We start from the raw sequence: 21,363 nt of genomic DNA, 5'->3' as shown, positions 1-21,363 counted from the left end.
TGACCATTTAAATAAAGAATAAATAAAATAAATATCTAAATAAAAGTTAGTAAAGTTTGTTCAGAATTAGTCAAGTAATCACCATTTAAATAAAAAATAAATACGTATAAAAATAAAATAAATATCTAAATAAACATGGTAATCAGTTGTTTACTAACCATTTAAATAAAGATTAAATAAAACAAATGATTCAATTAACACCAGTGCTGTGTGTTGAGTATCAGTTGTTGCTGACTACTAAGTTAAAATTAAAGTAAGAATTTAGTAAAGTATGTCCAGTTCACTCATTTACTGACCATTTAAAGAAAAAATTAAACCGTTTCAGACAGCATTTCTAATTCGCTCAAACATCATTTCCAGAAAGCAAAAGACAAATATTGCATTAATACTAATGTCTCTGATGGGCCGATTCCAGCCAATAAATCAACTTTAAAAATGTCTATTTTTGTTGCTGCTCATTTGTTTTTAGTTTGTTTGTGTGGCTGACCCGATCCAGTTAGATACAGACTTTAAATGTCGATTAAAAAAAAAACATTTTTTCGACATATTTGGTGATATGTTTGATCTGATATTGATATTAACTGATATATTACCTTGAATTGACTGGAAGGTCTACCACTGATTGACAGGTGATGTAATGTGGATGCAACAGAAGCTAACAGGCTAAAATATGCAACATGTCTCTTAATAATAAAAGAGTTGCTGCTGTGAGCACCAGGGGGCAGCAGAGCACAGAGACTGAAACCTTCCATCATCCTTTGGACTGAGTCACAGATTTATTACCTGTTTGAATGGATGCAGGAGTAGAAATAAAGCGTTTTAAAGCTTATTATAAAATATCGCCATGATCCTCATCACCACACTGATGTTTCCCATCCTCACCTTTCCTCGGCGCTCCGTACGCGTCCTTGTTGGCGTCGTACTGCATCCTCATGGCGGGCTCTGCCGGGGCCCCTCCCGGCTGGTAGGGGCCCCCGCCGGGCCCCGGGCCCCGCTTGGTGTGGAAGGCTGGGTCGCTGGTTTCAGAGAACGGGTCCTGGACGCTCACACCTCCAAGGCTCCTGAGAGGAAAAATGACTGCAGGTTATCAACATAAAGTGGGCGTGTCAGTAAAGAGGAGACTCGTGGGTTATCAACATAAAGTGGGCATGTCAGTAAAGAGGAGACTCGTGGGTTATCAACATAAAGTGGGCATGTCAGTAAAGAGGAGACTTGTGGGTTATCAACATAAAGTGGGCATGTCAGTAAAGAGGAGACTCGTGGGTTATCAACATAAAGTGGACATGTCAGTAAAGAGACTTGTGGGTTATCAGCATAAAGTGGGCATGTCTGGAGGTCAGAAGTCCACTTTAGCCTCAGTTAGGTCTCTGTAGCCTTTAAACTGCTGAATCTCTGTCACATCTGATAAAGTTTTGTTCGATCGTCCATAAAAATCAGATTTTACGCAGATGATATCAGATTCTATATGTCCGTCACACCTGGTCTCCCGTTGACTCTCTAAAAATGAATCTGGTATAAAACCTTGTTGCTGATCAGACTGAATTCAGGATCGGAGCCCTACCTGTTTCCAGGCTGGGGGCCCATCTGGCCGTGGGGGGTGGGGGCCGGGGTCGGGGGCTTCAGGTCTGCGGGGGCCTCGGTCAGGGAGCTGCTGCTGCAGGACTGAGGGGTGTTGGGGCCCTGCAGGGAGCCCGAGTTGGCTGCAGAGATACAGACCAGACAGAAAACCTGCTGAGAACAAGGGTCGAGTGTCATCGAGTCACGCCACAGACCGACAGAAACCAGGACGCCTCTTTCAGATCTGTGGAGTCCATCAGCACAGATCACAGCAGACGAAAGCAAACCTCTCCGGTTGGAAAAGTTTTGTTAGGGTAGTCAATGTAACTCCAAACACACTACGATCTTGTTTCTATTTCAAAAGATTTAGTTTTTGTACATTTCTATGACATAATATTTTTTATGTTAATGTCAGATGTTTAAGAGGTCAAAGCTAAATTTGGACTGGATATGTCTCTGCATTTCGGCCTTGTGGAGTTTATTCAGGGTGTTTTTTTCTCTTTTTTTACATTCTCTTCTCTGTATTTCACTGCAATATATAAAATCTCTATAAATCAATAAGTCCTGCAGCTCTGTGGAATCAGCACAATCAGAACAACTCAAACAGTCTTTGTGCAGAATAACATAAAATGAAACACAAAATCTGCAAAAAAAATTATAAAATTCCCAGAAAAGACACAAAATGACCAAAAAAAGACACAAAATGACCAAAAAACAAAACAAAAAATTATAAAATAACCAAATAAGCACACGAAACTACAAAAAGACATTAAAGACACACAAATACAAAAAAGACACAAAATTGAAGCACTGTCATGTTTCCAGCCTCTCCTGTCCTCTCCTCTCTGATCTGTGTAAACAGCCTCTCCTGTCAGGTTCCAGGCTGTTAGAGGGTCTGCAGGAGGAGGAGGAGGAGGAGGAGGTGGGTCCTGACCTGGGGAGGGGGGCTGGATCCTGGCCTGCAGTGAGGGAGGTCTCTTGGCGTCCCCGGCGGCGGGCCCCGGGGCCTCCGGTGGCGGCTCCTCTCCTCGCTCCACCTGACACTCGTAGGCGAACAGATAGTGGATGTACTGTTTCTTCAGAGAACTGGCAGAGCTGCTGGACGTCCCCACAGTCAGCTGGGAGGACAACTCACGCCACTTCTTAGTCTTATTCACCTGAGGAGGAGAGGAGGAGGAAAAAGAAGAGAAAGAGGAGCAGTAAATAAACATGTCCAGATTTAATCAAACAGATGAATGTGACCTGAGGAGGAGCAGCAGGAGGAGGAGGAGCAGCAGGAGGAGACGCACCATGGCCAGGCCTCCGATGTCCCTGACGGCGTGGTACAGCCTGCAGAGGTCCAGAGGTTTCCTCCCGACGGTGGGGAGGTGAGGGACAGGCGTCCCCCGCTCCTCCATGAAGGACAGGTAGCGGTCCACCCAGCACCTCCTCTCAGGCTCCGCCCCCATGTCGTACAGACGGGAGATCTTCTCGCTGGTCATGGTCGCCACGCTCGGCTTCTAAAGAGATCGAGACACGGAGAGAGACTCATCTGTAAATGACATTAAATGGCAGCAGAGTGCAGCAGCAGCAGAGTGCAGCAGCAGCAGAGTGCAGCAGAGTGCAGCAGAGTGCAGCAGCAGAGTGCAGCAGCAGCAGCAGCAGCAGAGTGCAGCAGCAGCAGAGTGCAGCAGCAGCAGCAGCAGCAGAGTGCAGCAGCAGCAGAGTGCAGCAGCAGCAGAGTGCAGCAGCAGCAGCAGAGTGCAGCAGCAGCAGAGTGCAGCTGCAGAGTGCAGCAGCAGCAGCAGCAGCAGAGTGCAGCAGCAGCAGAGTGCAGCAGCAGCAGAGTGCAGCAGCAGCAGCAGCAGCAGAGTGCAGCAGCAGCAGAGTGCAGCAGCAGCAGCAGAGTGCAGCAGCAGCAGAGTGCAGCAGCAGCAGCAGAGTGCAGCAGCAGAGTGCAGCAGCAGCAGCAGAGTGCAGCAGCAGAGTGCAGCAGCAGAGTGCAGCAGCAGCAGAGTGCAGCAGCAGCAGAGTGCAGCAGCAGCAGCAGAGTGCAGCAGCAGCAGCAGAGTGCAGCAGCAGCAGCAGAGTGCAGCAGCAGAGTGCAGCAGCAGCAGCAGAGTGCAGCAGCAGCAGAGTGCAGCTCTCCATGATTGAAGTAAGAATCCTGACAAACAGCTTCACTCTGACCTTTACACACTGCAGAACCTTTCAAAATAAAAGAACAGACAGAACTTACGGGGCTGGAGGACGTCTTGGACCAGGCGGGGCTGCTCATGCTGTCACCATCCTCCCCGAAACAGGAGGACAGACTAGCTGAGCCGGGGGACATGGGGGACGGGGTGAGGGGCTGGGACACACACTGAGACACAAAACACACAACACACACACACACACACACACACACACACACACACAGAAAGAGCCATGTGGTGAGGGACGTCAGAGAGAAGAAAAATACGAGAAATCTTTGGTTTTAAAACAAGCAGAAGCTGTTAGCATTAGCATTAGCATTTAGCAGCTGGGTTAATAATAATATATATAATAATAATTAAAGAGTATCACTCGTGTCCAACATGTTCATGATCTACTGTATATTGTAGTTTGTAGGAGGAGGAGGAGGAGGAGGAGAGGGGGGAGGAGGAGGTGAGGGAGGGAGGGAGGGAGGAGCAGGAGGTGTAGGAGGAGGTGAGAGGAGGGGGAAGTGGAGGAGGAAGAGGACGACAAGGAGGAGGAGGAGCAGCAGAGGAGGAGCAGAGGAGGAGTAGAGGCAGCAGGAGCAGGAGGAGAAGGAGGAGGAAAGGGATGAAGTGGAGGAGGAGGAGGAGGAAGAGGAACAAGGAGGTGAGGGAGGAGGAAGAGGATAGGGAGGAGGAGCAGGAGGAGAAGAGAGGAGAGGGATGAAGAGGAGGAGGAGGAGCAATTTTACTCAGTTACTCAGTTTCTATATAAAGTTTTATATTTTGGCTGAAAAAGTTTGAGTCAAAGTGAATTATTTTAGAAGGTTTTAGAACAACGAGCCGATCCTGTCAGAGTCACAGAACAACAACAACAACAACAACGACTCGAGGACTCAATGATTTATTCCTGATTAAAACCAAACTGAAGCAGCTGACAGTCAGTTTGTGTTATTTCGTGTTAATGTGGGAGACGTTCCAGTTCTCCTGTTCTCACATGTGACAGGAATAAAGAACCCGACAGAGAAACAGAGACGAGCTGCTGGAGAACGAGGAGAGAACAACCTGGACCACATCAGACCACTCGCCTCCACAGGACAAATCACCACTTGTTGTCTGAGTCGAGTCAAACTTTCTGACACGGAAATTCTACATTTTTGACATGTTGTGCATTGCATATTGTATCTCTATATTTATTTATTCATAAATCTATAATATTTTTGTACATTTATTAATCTATATTTAATTCTACATTTATTTATTCATATATTTATTTCAACATTTATTTATGTATTTCTAAATTTATATTTACATGTATTCATTTCTATATCTTTTTCTACATTTATTCATATATTTATTTCTACATTAAATAATATATATTACTACATTTATTTATTCATATATTTATTTCTACATTTATTTATTTTTACATTTATTGAAATGTATTTCTACATTTATTTATTTTTTACATTTATTTATTTAAATGTATTTTTACATTATTTATTTAAATTATTTCTACATTTATTTATTTTTTACATTTATTTATTTAAATGTATTTTTACATTATTTATTTAAATTATTTCTACATTTATTCATAAATGTATTTATTTTTACATTCATTGATTAAAATGTATTTCTACATTTATTTGTTTATATATTGCTTTCTACATTTATTGATATTTCTTTCTACATGTATTAATATATTTCTTTCTACATTTATTACACTAATATTTATTTCGACATTTATTTAAATTTATTTAGACATTTATTCATATATTTATTTCTATATTTTTATGGTGCTTCAGGTCCCCACATAGTTTTAGCAGCTTTGGGCGACTCGTTGTTGTCGATGTCGAGTGTGTTAGTGTCAGAAATGAATCAAAAACAGCTGAGAGCCTGTGATTGGTGGAGAGCCTCAGACCGACCTTTGGTTTGGGCGTCTCGGTGGCGTCTCTGCAGAGCTCGCCTCGCTGCTTGGCGTCCTGCTGAGGCGCCATCCCGTCTGATGACATCATCATGTTGCCTGGAGGAGAAAACACAGACGGCAGCAGGTTAAGAGGAGGTGCAGGGACTCGTCCTGAAGACTCGTCCTGAAGACTCGTCCTGGACGTCCTGACGACTCGTCCTGACGAATCGTCCTGAACGACTCAACTCGTCCTGACGACTCGTCCTGAACGACTCGTCCTGGACGACTCGTCCTGAACGACTCGTCCTGAACGACTCGTCCTGGACGACTCGTCCTGAACGACTCGTCCTGAACGACTCGTCCTGACGACTCGTCCTGAACGACTCGTCCTGACGACTCGTCCTGACGACTCGTCCTGAACGACTCGTCCTAAACGACTCGTCCTGAACGACTCGTCCTGAACGACTCGTCCTGACGAATCGTCCTGAACGACTCGTCCTGACGACTCGTCCTGACGAATCGTCCTGACGAATCGTCCTGAACGACTCGTCCTGACGACTCGTCCTGACGAATCGTCCTGACGAATCGTCCTGAACGACTCGTCCTGACGAATCGTCCTGAACTACTCGTCCTGACGAATCGTCCTGAACTACTCGTCCTGACGAATCGTCCTGAACTACTCGTCCTGACGAATCGTCCTGAACGACTCGTCCTGACGAATCGTCCTGAACGACTCGTCCTGACGAATCGTCCTGAACTACTCGTCCTGACGAATCGTCCTGAACTACTCGTCCTGACGAATCGTCCTGAACGACTCGTCCTGACGAATCGTCCTGACGACTCGTCCTGAACGACTCGTCCTGAACGACTCGTCCTGACGACTCGTCCTGACGACTCGTCCTGAACGACTCCTCTTGAACGACTCGGAGGTCTGCAGCCGTACCGGAGCACGGGGCGCCGTAGGGGGGGCCCTGAGGGGTCATCCTCCCAGAGTTACTGCACGCCTGCTGGCTGTAAGGACCTCCAGGACCTCCTCCGGGACCTCCTCCAGGACCTCCTCCAGGGCCTCCAGGGCCCAGTCCTCCCATCGGAGCCATGCCCAGGTAGCTGCTCTGCCTGGACACCACGGGGACAGAAAGGGTCAACATGTTATTAGATGATACAGCTGTTTTTATGCAGGATAGGGCTGGGCGATATGAAGATTATCACAATATTTCAGGGTGTTTTTGAGATAACGATAGCAAAAAATACTGAAAAATATATAGAAAATATGATTTTTTTAGTCTGTGTAAATAAATAAAAAACATTCAACAAAATATCAATCAATCATAAATCTAAAATGTAGTGTAAAGTGCAAATCTCAACAGTCGCCAAATACAACAAAAATTACACTTGAGTATTAGCAAATAATAATAAAAAAAACCCATCTCGGGGGTCCGGGGGCATTTTTTTATCATTGCGTATTTTAATGAAATATTGTAAAGAAGAATAAAGGTTCTTGCATGTTTTATTTAAGGCATCTTATTTTGACAGTCTTCTTGTAAATTCTGTGGTGGATTCTGTAACACACCGTGCTCTTATTTTGAAAGCTGCATGTGTTAAGTGACAGGAAGTAATAGTAGTTTTTTGTGATTAACACAACTTTAATTGTTAGCTAATGTTAGCTTGCGGCTAACGAACGGCATAACGCAACAGTGTGTTTGGAGCGTTTTAGTATTTAGTTCCGACAGGTTGATGGTATTTATGGAACACCCCTAACCTGAATATAAAAGTTTTAATTTCCTGATGAAGACACATGAGAGAGCAGAAACCTACCCGTAATGCTCGGGGGTCTGAGCGTTGGCCCCAGGGTGGTGGGGGTGGTGGGGGTGAGGGGTGGGGGAGAGGGCGGGCCGGCCCCCGGGCCAGGAGGAGCTGTGGAAGGCCGGGGAACGAGCCAACAGAGGCCTGGAGGGACGGGAGGAGAAGGAACAGGAGCTTTACTTTGGTCCAAACTGTCCACAGATTCAGACTGTTCAATTATATCACAAGGACCTGAACATACATATATATATATATATATATATGTATAATCTCTATAAATGTATAAGTCCTGCAGCTCTACGGAACCAGCACAATCACAACAACTAAAACATGTCTTAGTGCAGAAAAACACAAAATAAAATACAAAATTAGCACAAAAAAGGGACAAAATTACCAAAAAGACACAATTCCCCAAAAAAGGCTCAAAATGACCAAAAAATGACAAAATTACAACAAAGACACAAAATGACCAAAAAAGAAACAAAATTATCAAAAAAGACACAAAATGACAAAAAAAATGAAAACATTTACACAAAATGACCAAAAAAAGAAACAAAATTATAAAAAATTGACACAAAATGACCAAAAAATGATAAAATTACAACAAAGACACAAAATTACCAAAATTGACACAAAATACCAAAAAATGTCACAAAATGACAAAAAAAGGAACCTCTCCCCTCTGCTCTGTGTAAACAGCCTCTCCTTTTTAAAATGTTTTTAACAGGATCTGTTTAGTGCAAACACTTTTTATAACTGATGATGCGTTCAAGGACCATCTCAAAGTTCAAACATTTTTTTTTCTACGATAAATGCTGGATTTTTGCAGATTTTTTTAAAGAAAACATTCTTTTCAGAGTAAACTGAGTGTTATAAATATTTAAAGTGATTGTTTTAGCAGATGTCTAAACCGTCCTTGTCCTCCTGGCTCTGATCGACTCACCTTCCCTGGACGGCGGTTGAGGAGGACGAGGAGTTGGCACTTGGCCCGGCGTTGGGGCCCACCTCCATCGGTTTGCGGCTGGCGTTGGGCCCCGGGGGCCCCATGCCCTGCCCGGCGGGCTGTGGCATGCCGGGGGAGGTGGGGGCCATGGTGCTCCCTCCGGCCGGGTAGGGCCGGCCCCCGGCGCCGGGCCCGGGGCCGCGGCCCGCCGGAGTGGACGGGCCCTGGCCGTGCATGGGACTGCTGGCGTTCAACCCCAGGCTGTTGGCCAACCCGGGGCCCGGGCCGGGGCCGCTGTAGTTGGCACTGGGGGCCCCGCCATAGTGGGGGGGCCGAGGGTAGTTACCTGGAGACGGAGAGGAGGGAAATGTGTGAACAGTTTGTGATTTTAATAAAAATGTTCCCCTGGTTGGTCTCAGTGTACCTGGGGGGCCGTACTGCCCGTATGAGGGCCCCTGCTGGTAGGACCCGTGGTGCATGGGCCCCCCTGGAGCCTGGTGAGGGGACATGGGGGGCGCTGACTGCTGGGGGCCAAACTGAGGCCCCGAGGAACGCTGCATGGAGGGAGGGAAACCTGAGGAGGAGACAGAGGAGCAGGACGAGTTAGCCTAGCTTAGCACAAAGACTTTACATATCTTTACGGTAATTGTGTCTTTTTTGACAATTTGAGACTTTTTTTGGTAATTTTGTGTCTTTTTTGGTTCATTTTGTGTCTTTTTTGGTAATTTTGTGTCTTTTTTGGGTCATTTTGTGTCCTTTTTTGTCACTTGTGTCTTTTTTTGTCATTTTGTCTTCTTTGGTCATTTTGTGTCTTTTTTTAGTCATTTTACATCTTTTGGGGTTACATTTGTGACACTTGTGGGCATGTATTCCATTAAAAAAAAGTAATTGTCAGAGTAATTCAACTTTTTTTCTAATTTCTATCACTCTTACTATGTTATTCTGCACAAATACATTACTGTGCTGATTCCACAGACCTGCAGGATTTATAGATTTATATACATTTTAATACATATTTTATATATTACAGTGAGAAACGATGACACAATGAGCCAATCAGGTTTCTGCTAAATTTATATATTTATATAATTTCTATTCTCTTCCAGCAAACAGCAAAAGAAATTCTGGTTTCAACCTCTCAAATGTTGTTTTTTTTTTTTGTTTATTTTTGAATGATAGTGAACACAAAAACAAAATCAAAGCTGACTGGTAACTTCTGTTGGACATTTATTGATAATTTAGACACATTTCAGACTAAATTATGAATAAAAAAAATAATTTAAGGAGGATTATTCCAAGTCCTGGCTCAGTTAAAACCATCAGCTTAGCACAAAGACTGTTAGCCTAGCAGGGAGTCGTACCTCGGTCCTGAATCATGGCAGACTGGGAGGGGTGAGGACCCAGATCAGATCCAGGACCAGAGCCCTGGAGGGTCAGCTGAGAGCCTGAGACAGACAGACAGCTGTTAGGACCACCATCATCCATCACTGGATGAAGAGCTGAGACGTCGGTTAGTCTTCCTCCTACCTGGCCCGCTGGCGGCGGGGGACATGGGTCCGGACCGGGACTGGCTGCTGGACCCGGCGGGGGACAGCGAGGGGGACGGGGAGGGCCCGGAGCGAGCCGGCGGGGGGAGTCGAGGTGAGACGTGGGGGGAGAAGGGAGAACGGGCCGGGGTCCCCTGGTCGCCCTGAGCGCTGCCGGAGCCTGACGCCCCTGAACTCACCGCGGCCTCGGTGCCGGTGGGCAGGTCGTCGATGGAGCCGGATAAATCCTGGAACACAACACACACCAACACACTAATGTCTTCAAAAGAGCCGACACACGACGAGATAAAGCAGCTCAATCTGGTTCAAGCTTCTCACAATTCAGCTCATTAAATAAAACTAATGAGTAGAAGTAATTTAGTCTTTTTTGTGTGTGGATATTTTACATCTTTTTTATATTTTCGTGCCTTTTCTTGTAATTTTTTTACATCTTTTTCTGTAATTTTGTTTCTTTCTTTTGTCTTTTTTTAAAAGTCATTGAACATCTTTTTGGGTTACATTTGTGACACTTAGAAAAGTGTTTATATATATATAAATTCAATTTTATTAAAATTAAAAAAAATAATAATTAAGCAGAGAAATTCAACCTTTTTTCTGATTTCTGTCATTCTTACTGTTATTCTGCACAAAGACATCAATGAGTTGTTCCCACTTTTAGCCATGATTGTGCTGATTCCATAGAGCTGCAAGACATATAGATTTATAGATATTTTAGTACATATTTTATATATTACTGCGAAAAACGATGACGCAGTGAGCCAATCAGATGTTTTTGTCTAATTACCGCAGATTTTAAATGCAGAACAAAGTTATTTAAGAGTCTGTTAGGGTGCAGCTGATTTCTGCTCAATTTATATATTTATATATACATGTTATACATGTTTTGTTCTCTTCCAGCAAACGGAGCCGTCTCCCCTTCTGCCTGTCGCCATGGCAACTGCATCAGCACCACACTGACTTCAAAAGGAGGGAAAAGAAAGAAAGAGAGGAAGGACCGACGGAGACGAAGAGAGACAGAAATAAGAAAGGGAGAGAAGGAGTGAAAGGCAGAAAGGGGTGATGGAGGAGGAGATGGAAAATAGAAACAGATGGAGGAGAAGCAGCAGGCGGAAAGAGGAGCTGAAGGTGATTTAAAAACGTTTCCATCAGAGTGAAACGTGACGGAGACGTGAAAACATTCTGACGATGATGTTTGTGGACTCAGGTGTTCCCCAGAGCTCCGTCCTTGGGACTCCTCATTTCTCATTATTTCGTAGTACAGACTCCGCAAAATATCCAAAATGCATTGCTCCAAACGGCCGGGGGGGTCAGGTTTCATTGTTCTGATCAGTTTGGGGGTCAAGTTGCATTGCTGGGACATTTTGGGAAATTTTACAAAGCAACAATACAAACACTTTGTGTCAATTATCCATGAGTGTCACATCCTAAGCAGCAGAAGCCAAGAATTCTGGTTTCAACCTCTCAAATATTGTTTTTTTGTTGATTTTTTAACATTAGTGAACTGAACAGAAAATCTCTGCTGACTGGTAACTTCTGTTGGACACTTATCGATAATTTAGACACTTTTTCGGACTAAATGATGAATAAAATTGTAATTTAAGGATGATTCTCGCAAATCCTGGCGGGCTTTTCTCAGGGCTCAGTTAAAGCCACCAGTACATGCAGAGCTGTTAAATTACAGTTCAGTGTTCACGAGGACGGGTCGTTATTTCAGGCGTGTCCCGGCGACCCAGCAGGAAGTATCAGGCGCTGAGAGCGTGGTACCTGCCGGGTTCAGCTCCGGGGAAACGAGGACGCTGTCATTATCGACAACAATCACAGCCTGCAGACAGAGGGGAGGGCTGAATCACGCCCGTAGAGCCTGACACAACAAACGTCTTTTCTTTTTATGTAACAGAGCTCCATCTGTTCACCTCAGCCTTTGTTATTATCCTCGCCGGACACTTTCAATTTTAAAACTTCGTACGGCGCCGTCTGTGGACTTCATTGTGTCTAAATGTCTGTTTGTGTGCTGAGACGTACCGGCAGGCTGGACGGCCTCTCCTGTTGACTCAGACTCATCTCCTCGTGGTTCGGTTTCCCAGGAGTCATAGCAGCAGACTGGCCCCGCCCCCCGTACGCCTCCTGAGGCACCTCCTGCATCGACACGGACCGAGACCAAAAGTTCAAACTACGCTCCATAAAATAAGACGCAACATCTTCTCTGAATTTGTCAAAAATCTCTCTTGTAATTCTGCAAACACACAATCCACCAAAGAGCAAAAAAGTATTGTTTGTCCGAGTAGTAACTCTTCACCAACACACAATATTCTTGACGATATGAAGAAAATACTAAAAATGTATTGAAAATTTGATTTTTTTTTTTAAATATTTAAATTCTGTATAAATAAAAATGGTACAACAAATAAAAGTCAACCATAAATCTGAAGTGTGTACAGTTCAAATCTCAACAGCCGCCTTATTCAAAAAAATACTCTCGACTTGAGTGCAAAATGGATACAAATATACTACAAATGTAACTAAGTACATTTACTCAAGTACTGTACTTAAGTACAATTTTGAGGTACATCTACTTAACTTTATATTTCTACTTTACTACATTTTAAAGGCAAATAGTGTGTTTTTACTCCACAACATTTAGCTGCCAGTTCTTAAACAGAACATTAAACAGAAAACGTGATTAAACTTTTTAACACGTTTTTTTACATCAAATCTTATCTTTCTTTAATTAATTTCAACTCTTGTAATGAAATGTGCTGTAAAGATAAATAACCTTGCCTTAAATTCTAAGTTTTACTGTAAGAAAACACAAAGTTTCAGCAATATGACGTAGAGAATTAACTGTAATTTAACTTTCAAGACCATTAAGAAAATGTAACGTCCCATTATATATAGGTACAGATTTCAACGTCCATTTTATGGTTAATATTTGTAATTAGAGTAATTTACCTTTTTTTAAATGCACTTGATGTAGAAAAAACAAGAAAAACCCTGTTAAATATTACATGAAATTTCAACAAAATAATTATTTTTCTTATGTTGCTGTTCATGCATGATTGGGCTTTTATTGTGAAGGTCCAGGGCAGGTTTGTAGCTGTACCTGTTGTGGCAGTGGGCGTGGCTGCATGTACGGCGGCTGGCTCGGGGCGGCGGGCTGCTGCTGCGGCGGGCTGAAGTACGGCGGTTGACCCGGCTGACAGTAACCACCCACGTTCTGCTGCTGCTGCTGCTGACTGTACTGAGAACCCATCTGAGGAGAACACAGAGAACGTTCAAACAAGCAGGGTCACCATCAGGTAAAGAAACTGTTCTCATAGTGCAGAAGAAGCTCCAGAGGATCAGAGTGAATCTGGACTGGAACAGAGGAAAGCTGTCGTTCTCTGATGCTGACACTAACACACACATACACACCTTCACACACACTTTCACTGAGAGGATGTTTCCATATTTTACCAATTATGATGATGAGAAATATCTCCCACTGCAGGTTTTACCAGTGAAGGTCTCTGTAACAACAGGACACCAGAAATAGACGAACAGCATCGTTCTGTTCAAAGGGGGGGACCATCTATGGGGGTCCCGGGGCACCATTTTTAATTAGAATGCATCAATCTTGTGCACTTTGAGAGCTAAATGTGAGCAAACACCTCACACAACATTTTTCACAGTCGGGAGATACCGTAATATATAATCTTTATTCTTTTCCTACGCTGACATTATTAATTGCTGCTAACAGCTTTCCACTAGGACATGGAGCAGCCAGCCAGGGGGAAAACTAGGTGGCTAGGGGGGTCTGGGGTCTTGCTCCCTCAGATACATTTTTGGCCATAAAAGCCCATTCTAATGCCACTCTTCCATCATATACACTGATCTTAATCATTGCATATTTTAATGAATTATTGTAAAGGAGAATAAGGGTTCTTGTATGTTTTATTCACAGCATCTTATTTTGTTGAATTGTTAGCTAATGTTAGCTTGCAGCTCCCGAACGGCGTATAGAGCAGTGTGTTTGGATGTTATTAATTATTCATACAGTCTATGGTTTGGATCACCTCTAACCAGCACCAGACAGGTGATGGACTGACTGACGGACTTCTTCTCTGGCTCTGTAAGGAGGCGTCGCACTTTCCTTTCCTTTCCTTTCCTTTCCTTTCCTTTCTCCCTCCCCTGTTTTTCCTGCTTCGCTCCTCTTGTCTCGTCTTGTCTTCTGTCTTATACTTTGGAAGACTCTCTCTACACTGCTCATGGATTGATCAAATCATGGATTTGATTTTTTTATTTGACATTTATATATCATGTATCTAAATGAATTCATTACTAATTTATTATTATGTAAATTATTTATAAAATCAGTGAGTTACAGTCAAATTTAAAAAATGAGTTTGCATGAAATCACTTCTAAATGTTTCATATTTTAGAACTGTTCAATTATTATAATGATTAAACATTAAAGACCATAAACATCTTAAATGTTAAAACGTAAAATTAATAATAACTAATATATAAAACAAAATAAAATAAACTTTATCCAATGTTCTGATTTATGTCCTTTAAATATATGCAAATTTGACGACACGCCTCATTTGCATATCTACATAACATAACATTTCAGAAAACTTTTAACGCAAAATAATATTTTCTTTATGTGAATAACAAACTGGGGAAGTTTCATGCTGATATACAAGATAAAAGATAAAATAAAGAGCCTGTTCACCTGGAGGGTGAAAAAGTTAACCCATTGAAGCCTGGAAAGCAGATACGTCGTTTTGTAGTATTTGTATAAGCTCAAATACTTTTTGAATTTCATTTCTATCTGCTACAGAGGCTGAAAAATCTATTATTTAGTAGAAGTGTTGACACTTCTGTTGAATTTCCAGAAAAACTTCAGGTTTTAGGGGCTTATTTTAAAATCGTCCAGAGGTTTTACAGGAAGTTTTAGGCCCTAATGGGTTAAAGTAGTTCAGATCCTGAACTCAGACTCTCAGATTGTCTCCAGCTGGAAATAAATCCTCCGCAACATGAAATGCAACAAGACGCAACCTGCCTGCAATCTGTGAGCCGAGCAGGAGTAACTGCCTTGCTCAAGAGTTCCTCCCTGTGTGAACTCAGCCTTCAGTAACAGCGGCTGGTGATGTAAGCAGCAGTCAGCCGTGAAACATGCTTTAACATTATTACAGTCTGAAATCTGAGAGTAAAACGTCTCATCATTATATCTTAAACCTCTGAACCCAACGAGCTGTTTCAGAGTGTTTTTATACTGTTTACATTCTCCTCTCTGTGTTTCTCTGCTATATATAAAATCTATGTAGTCTCTAAGTCCTGCAGCTCTGAAGAACCAGCTCAATCAGAACAACTCAAACAGGCTTAGTGCAGAATAACACAGAAACCAGAACAAAAGTTGAATTTCTCGGATAAATTATGAGTTATAAGGAATCAATTATGAATTATAAGTGTCATGAATGTTGTTACAACGTAAAAAGGACCAAAACAAATGACACAAAATGACCAAAAAATACACAAAATTACCAACAGAAGACATGAAAAATGAGTAAAATGACAAAAAAGACACAAAATATATAATCTCCTCTCCCTTATTTCTACCCGTGGCAATGCCTTTACTAGACTTTAGATTCAATCTGTAAATCATTTCATGACTAAAAATGTGTTGTTTTCATGGGAAACAACACAGACTTATTGAGCGCTATATATATATATATATATATATATATATATATATATATATATATATATATGCTTTAAAAAGTATGTCAAAGCTCAGTCGTCTCCTGTTATTTAGTGAAAAGCACCCTGAGATAACAGATTAAATTATAAAAACTGTTTAATCTGGTTAGTCACATTGGACTGCTGTTATATTGAAGAAAAAATGAACAAAAAAAGACGTAAAACTACCCCTCATTACAATGACCAAAAGGTAACAGAAAAAAAAAAAGACAGAAAATGAATAAAAAGACATAAAAACTACTTCAAATAAGACATAAAACGAACAAAAAAAAGCAAAAAAATGACCAAAATGTGACAAAATGAAAAAAAAAAGATACAAAATGAATAAAACGACATAAAACTACTTCAAATAAGTTTTAAACTCAGATTGAGTTTAATTACAATTCTAAAACATCTAACTACAATTTTCTAAATGAAATAAAAAATAATAAATCCCGAGGTTGGGTTTGTGTTGACAGTAAAACACTTTCATATTTATCTATATAACCTTGTGATATCAGACTTGTTGGATTCTCTATGATGCGTAGTAAACAGTGAGTGGAGGACGTAGCGCCCCTACCTGCTGCTGAGGGTACTGCATCCCCCCCATCCCCATCTGGGCCCTGCTGCCCATCCCCATGGGGTATCTGTGGGCGGAGGGGGGGCCGGGGTAGGCGGGGCCGGGGTAGGGCGCCCCCTGCTGCTGGGAGTACGGGTTGCTGCTCATGGCGTAGAGCTGAGAGCGCTTCACCGCCATCGGGTCCATCGGCGCCACCTGCAGGACAGACACGGCACTACGTTAGCTCCAGCTAGCTCCAGTTAGCTCCAGCTAGCTCCAGCTAGCTCCAGCTAGCTCCAGTTAGCTCCAGCTAGCTCCAGCTAGCTCCAGTTAGCTCCAGCTAGCTCCAGCTAGCTCCAGTTAGCTCCAGCTAGCTCCAGCTAGCTCCAGTTAGCTCCAGTTAGCTCCAGTTAGCTCCAGCTAGCTCCAGACGGACTGAGGCTGTACCTCGTTTTACTGCATGCAGAACAACTCAAACATGCAGAATAACAGTCAGAATGACAGAAACCAGTAAAAAAAAAGTTGAATTTTCTGGTAAATTGTTTATTTTTTAATTGTTATTCAATTGAATGCATATATGAACATGTTTCCAAGTGCCCATAAGTGTCAAAAATGTAGTAAAACCAGTTTTCTCCACATATTGAAGTATGTTCATGTTTCCAGCCTCTCCTGTCCTCTCCTCTCTGCTCTGTGTAAACAGCCTCTCCTGTCCTCTCCCCTCTGCTCTGTGTCATGTGTCTCATTTAAAATTACCACAAAAAGATGTAAAATGACCCAAAAAAGATGTAAAATTACCCAAAAAACATGTAAAATGACCCAAAAAGTTGTAAAATTACCATAAAAGATGTTAAATTACCACAAAAAGATGTTAAATTACCACAAAAAGATGTTAAATTACCCAAAAAACATGTTAAATTACCACAAAAAGATGTAAAATTACCCAAAAAACATGTAAAATTGCCCCAAAAAGTTGTAAAATTACCCAAAAACCATGTAAAATTACCCAAAAAACATGTTAAATTAGCACAAAAAGATGTAAAATTAGCACAAAAAGATGTAAAATTACCCAAAAAACATGTAAAATTAGCACAAAAAGATGTAAAATTACCCAAAAAACATGTAAAATTAGCACAAAAAGATGTAAAATTACCCAAAAAACATGTAAAATTACCACAAAAAGATGTAAAATTACCCAGAAAACATGTAAAATTACCACAAAAAGTTGTAAAATTACCCAAAAAACATGTAAAATTGCCCAAAAAACATGTAAAATTACCCAAAAAACATGTAAAATTACCCCAAGAAAGTTGTAAAATTACCCAAAAAACATGTAAAATTACCCAAAAAACATGTAAAATTACCACAAAAAGTTGTAAAATTACCCAAAAAACATGTAAAATTACCCAAAAAACATGTTAAATTACCCGAAAAAGTTGTAAAATTACCCAAAAAACATGTAAAATTACCCCAAAAAGATGTAAAATTACCCAAAAAACATGTTAAATTACCACAAAAAGTTGTAAAATTACCCAAAAAACATGTAAAATTACCCAAAAAAACACGTTAAATTACCACAAAAAGATGTAAAATTACCCAAAAAACATGTAAAATTACCCAAAAAACATGTAAAATTACCACAAAAAGATGTAAAATTACCCAAAAAACATGTAAAATTACCCCAAAAAGTTGTAAAATTACCCAAAAAACATGTAAAATGACCCCAAAAAGTTGTAAAATTACCCAAAAAACATGTAAAATTACCCCAAAAAGATGTAAAATTACCCAAAAAACATGTTAAATTACCACAAAAAGTTGTAAAATTACCCAAAAAACATGTAAAATTACCACAAAAAGATGTAAAATTACCCAAAAAACATGTAAAATTACCCAAAAAACATGTTAAATTACCACAAAAAGATGTAAAATTACCCAAAAAACATGTAAAATTACCCAAAAAACATGTTAAATTACCACAAAAAGATGTAAAATTACCCAAAAAACATGTAAAATTACCCAAAAAAGATGTAAAATTACCCAAAAAAGATGTAAAATTACCCAAAAAAGATGTAAAATGACCCAAAAAACATGTAAAATTACCCCAAAAAGATGTAAAATGACCCAAAAAAGATGTAAAATTACCCCCCAAAAAATGTAAAATTACCCCAAAAAGATGTAAAATTACCCAAAAAACATGTTAAATTACCACAAAAAGATGTAAAATTACTATAGCTGCAACAATAATTGGATTAATCGATTATTAAATGAATCGTCAACTGTTTTGATAATCCAATAATTGGTGTGAGCAGTTTTTTAAAGAGGTCTCAGCTGAGTTTTACAGGATCTAAAAGACTAAATACTTTATTATTATTATTATTATTATTATGAACACTATTCACTATCTATTGTTGGGATTTATTGTATTTAACAGTAAAGTAACCAACAGAATTACTGAATATTATCCAGAAAAATGTCTCATATTGATGCAAACATCATTAAAATCACATCAAATATTAACCTCAACAACCTGGAAATAAATAATAATAACCGACAGATTAATGAAGATAATTGTCCTTAGTCCTTAGAATAAATAATATTATTATTATATTATTATATATTAAATAATATTAATAAATAAAACTAAAACACATCAATACAACAAGATACTATATAAACTACATCAGTTATCAGGATGGTTTCTGGGAAATATAATACAAATATTATATCAAACTAAACAGGTTTTACTGTGACAGGACCAACAAACTGTCCCTGAGGAGGAGCAGCAGGAGGAGCAGGAGGAGGGGGAGAGGAGGAGGAGCAGGAGGAGGAGGAGGAGGAGGAAGAGCAGGAGGAGGAGGAGAAAGAGAGAGGAAAGAGGAGGAAGAGCAGGAGGAGGAGGAGGAGAGGAGGAGGAGAGGAGAGGAGAGGAAGGAGGAGGAAGAGAGAGGAGCAGGAGGAGGAGGAGAGGAGGAGGAGGAGGAGAGGAGGAGGAAGAGGAGCAGGAGGAAGAGAGGAGGAAGAGAGGAGGAGAGGAGGAGAGGAGAGGAAGGAGGAGGAAGAGCAGGAGGAGCAGGAGGAGGAGGAGGAGGAGAGGAGGAAGAGAGGAGGAGGAGGAGAGGAGAGGAAGGAGGAGGAGGAGGAGGAGAGGAGAGGAAGGAGGAGGAAGAGCAGGAGGAGGAGGAGAGAGGAGGAAGCAGAGGAGGAGGAGGAGGAGTAAGACGAGGGGGAGGAGGAGGAGGCAGATGAGGAGGAGGAGAAGGAGAGGAGAGGAAGGAGGAGGAAGAGAGGAGGAGAGAGGAGGAAGCAGAGGAGGAGTAAGACGAGGAGGAGGAGGAGAGGAGAAAGAGAGAGGAAGGAGGACGCAGGGGAGGAGAGAGGAAAGCAGAGGAGGAGGAGAGAGGAGAGGAAGGAGCAGGAGGAGTAGCAGGAGAGAGGAGGAGGAGGAGTAAGAGGAGCAGCAGGAGGAGAGAGGAAGGAGGAGGAGGAGGACGAGGCAGAGGAGGAGGAGAGAAGAGGAGCAGGAGGATGAGGCAGAGGAGGAGGAGAAAGGTGAGGAAGGAGCAGGAGGCAGAGAGAGAGGAAGAGGAGAGAGTAAGGAGCAGCAGGAGGAGCAGCAGAAGAGGAGGAGCTGCTCCTGGTTGTGTTTTGCCACATGGCTAATCTGCATGTGTGAAGGTCAGACTGGAGACCATCATAATAATAATAATAATAATAATAATAATAATAATAACAATAATCATAATAATCATAATAATCATAATAACAATAATCATAATAATAATCATAATAATCATAATAATAATAACAATAATCATAATAATAATCATAATAATAATAATAATAATAATAATCATAATCATAATAATAATAACAATAATCATAATAATAATCATAATAATAATAATCATAATCATAATAATAATCATAATAATAATAATAATAATAATAATAATAATAATAACAATACCAGGCTGCCTGCCAACTACAGCTGAGGCCAACACACACACACACACACACACACACACACAGAGAGAGAGAGCCGGTTGTTTACAGACACAATAACAACAGAAACTGTAGAAAACAAGTAAACCAGCTGAAGGAGGTGATTAGCATGTGGAGCTAGCAGACCTGCTCTACAACTACACATTAACCACACACACGTCACTATCACATATAAAACAATGCTCATCATCATAATAGGAACTTTTAAAATAAAACACAGTCTCTCCGGGGGCCTCCGGCTCGGTAAAACAGCTGCTAACAATGCTAACTAGCCTAGCCTAGCCTAGCATGCTAAACACGGAGTCACCTTGGACACGGAATCGAAACGAAATTCACTCAATTATTCACTTATCTGTGTTTAATTGATTTTTTTTTAAAAAGCAGCAACATCTACTAATGTGACACCCAACAGTTAATACATTAATAAGTGTGTGTGAGTTGTGTAAATAACCTGCAAGTGGAAGTAAAAAAAACCAAAACACCTGGCTAGTTAGCTCGTTAGCTTAGCTGTTAGCTGCTAACGGCTAGCTGTGTTCAGAGAGCCGTGTACCTGAGCTCTGCCGCCCTGCCCCCCGGGGGAGCCGGGGCTCATGGCCGGGTGGAGTCTCTGCTGCCCCCCCCAGCCGTACTGGGAGCCCGGGTCTTTAGCATGTAGCATGCTCGGCTGCTGGTTGTTATAATCCTGGTATCCGGCTCCGTAGCCCCGCATCATCGGGCTGGGGGCCGTCAGCAGCTGGTTGAGGGTCGGCGTGGCTCCGGAGGGGTGCTGCCCCAGCTGCTGGTGCTGGTTCCCGGGGAACCGCTGGTAGCCTGCCCCGCCGCCGGCTGCTCCTCCAGCCGGCTTGCTGCTGCTGCTGGCCGGGCCCAGCAGGCTGGTCCCCGGCGGGCGGGCCGGGCCCAGCATGCCCCCGGGGCCGGGGCCGCCGGGGCCGGGCCGGGGGCCGGGGAGGAGGCTGTAGGGGCCGGAGGAGCCGCTGCTGGAGGCTCGCTGCGGCTGGTGAAGCGGATCCATGGCGGAGAGAAGCTACCCCCGCTCCTGCGCTTTGTTGTCCGCCATGTTGGTTAGAGCAAGGCCCTCCTCTCCATCAGAGGAGGAGGAGGAGCAGGAGGAGGAGGGCTGCTCCTGGTGGTGGAGCTGGTGGCTGATCTGAGACTGGCATCCATCCGCTCCT

At 42.2% G+C, this 21,363-nt stretch overlaps 1 protein-coding gene across 1 annotated transcript in view; it reads right to left on the bottom strand.

Moving 5' to 3' along the window:
- Positions 1-21,363, bottom strand: part of LOC131991237 (AT-rich interactive domain-containing protein 1B-like) — a 27,246-nt gene extending 5,883 nt beyond the window's left edge. Inside the window, 17 exon segments of the mRNA XM_059356577.1 lie at positions 883-1,061; positions 1,562-1,700; positions 2,492-2,714; positions 2,847-3,056; positions 3,776-3,898; positions 5,639-5,736; positions 6,563-6,735; positions 7,435-7,566; positions 8,366-8,711; positions 8,790-8,939; positions 9,727-9,810; positions 9,893-10,139; positions 10,527-10,595; positions 11,935-12,048; positions 13,013-13,162; positions 16,214-16,408; positions 20,742-21,363. Coding sequence (XP_059212560.1) covers positions 883-1,061; positions 1,562-1,700; positions 2,492-2,714; positions 2,847-3,056; positions 3,776-3,898; positions 5,639-5,736; positions 6,563-6,735; positions 7,435-7,566; positions 8,366-8,711; positions 8,790-8,939; positions 9,727-9,810; positions 9,893-10,139; positions 10,527-10,595; positions 11,935-12,048; positions 13,013-13,162; positions 16,214-16,408; positions 20,742-21,203 — 3,094 coding nt within the window. The 5' untranslated portion in view covers positions 21,204-21,363.

This window comes from Centropristis striata, chromosome 18 (genome assembly GCF_030273125.1).
Source record: "Centropristis striata isolate RG_2023a ecotype Rhode Island chromosome 18, C.striata_1.0, whole genome shotgun sequence".
NCBI lineage: Eukaryota > Metazoa > Chordata > Actinopteri > Perciformes > Serranidae > Centropristis > Centropristis striata.
This window is presented reverse-complemented; position numbering and strand designations above follow the sequence as displayed.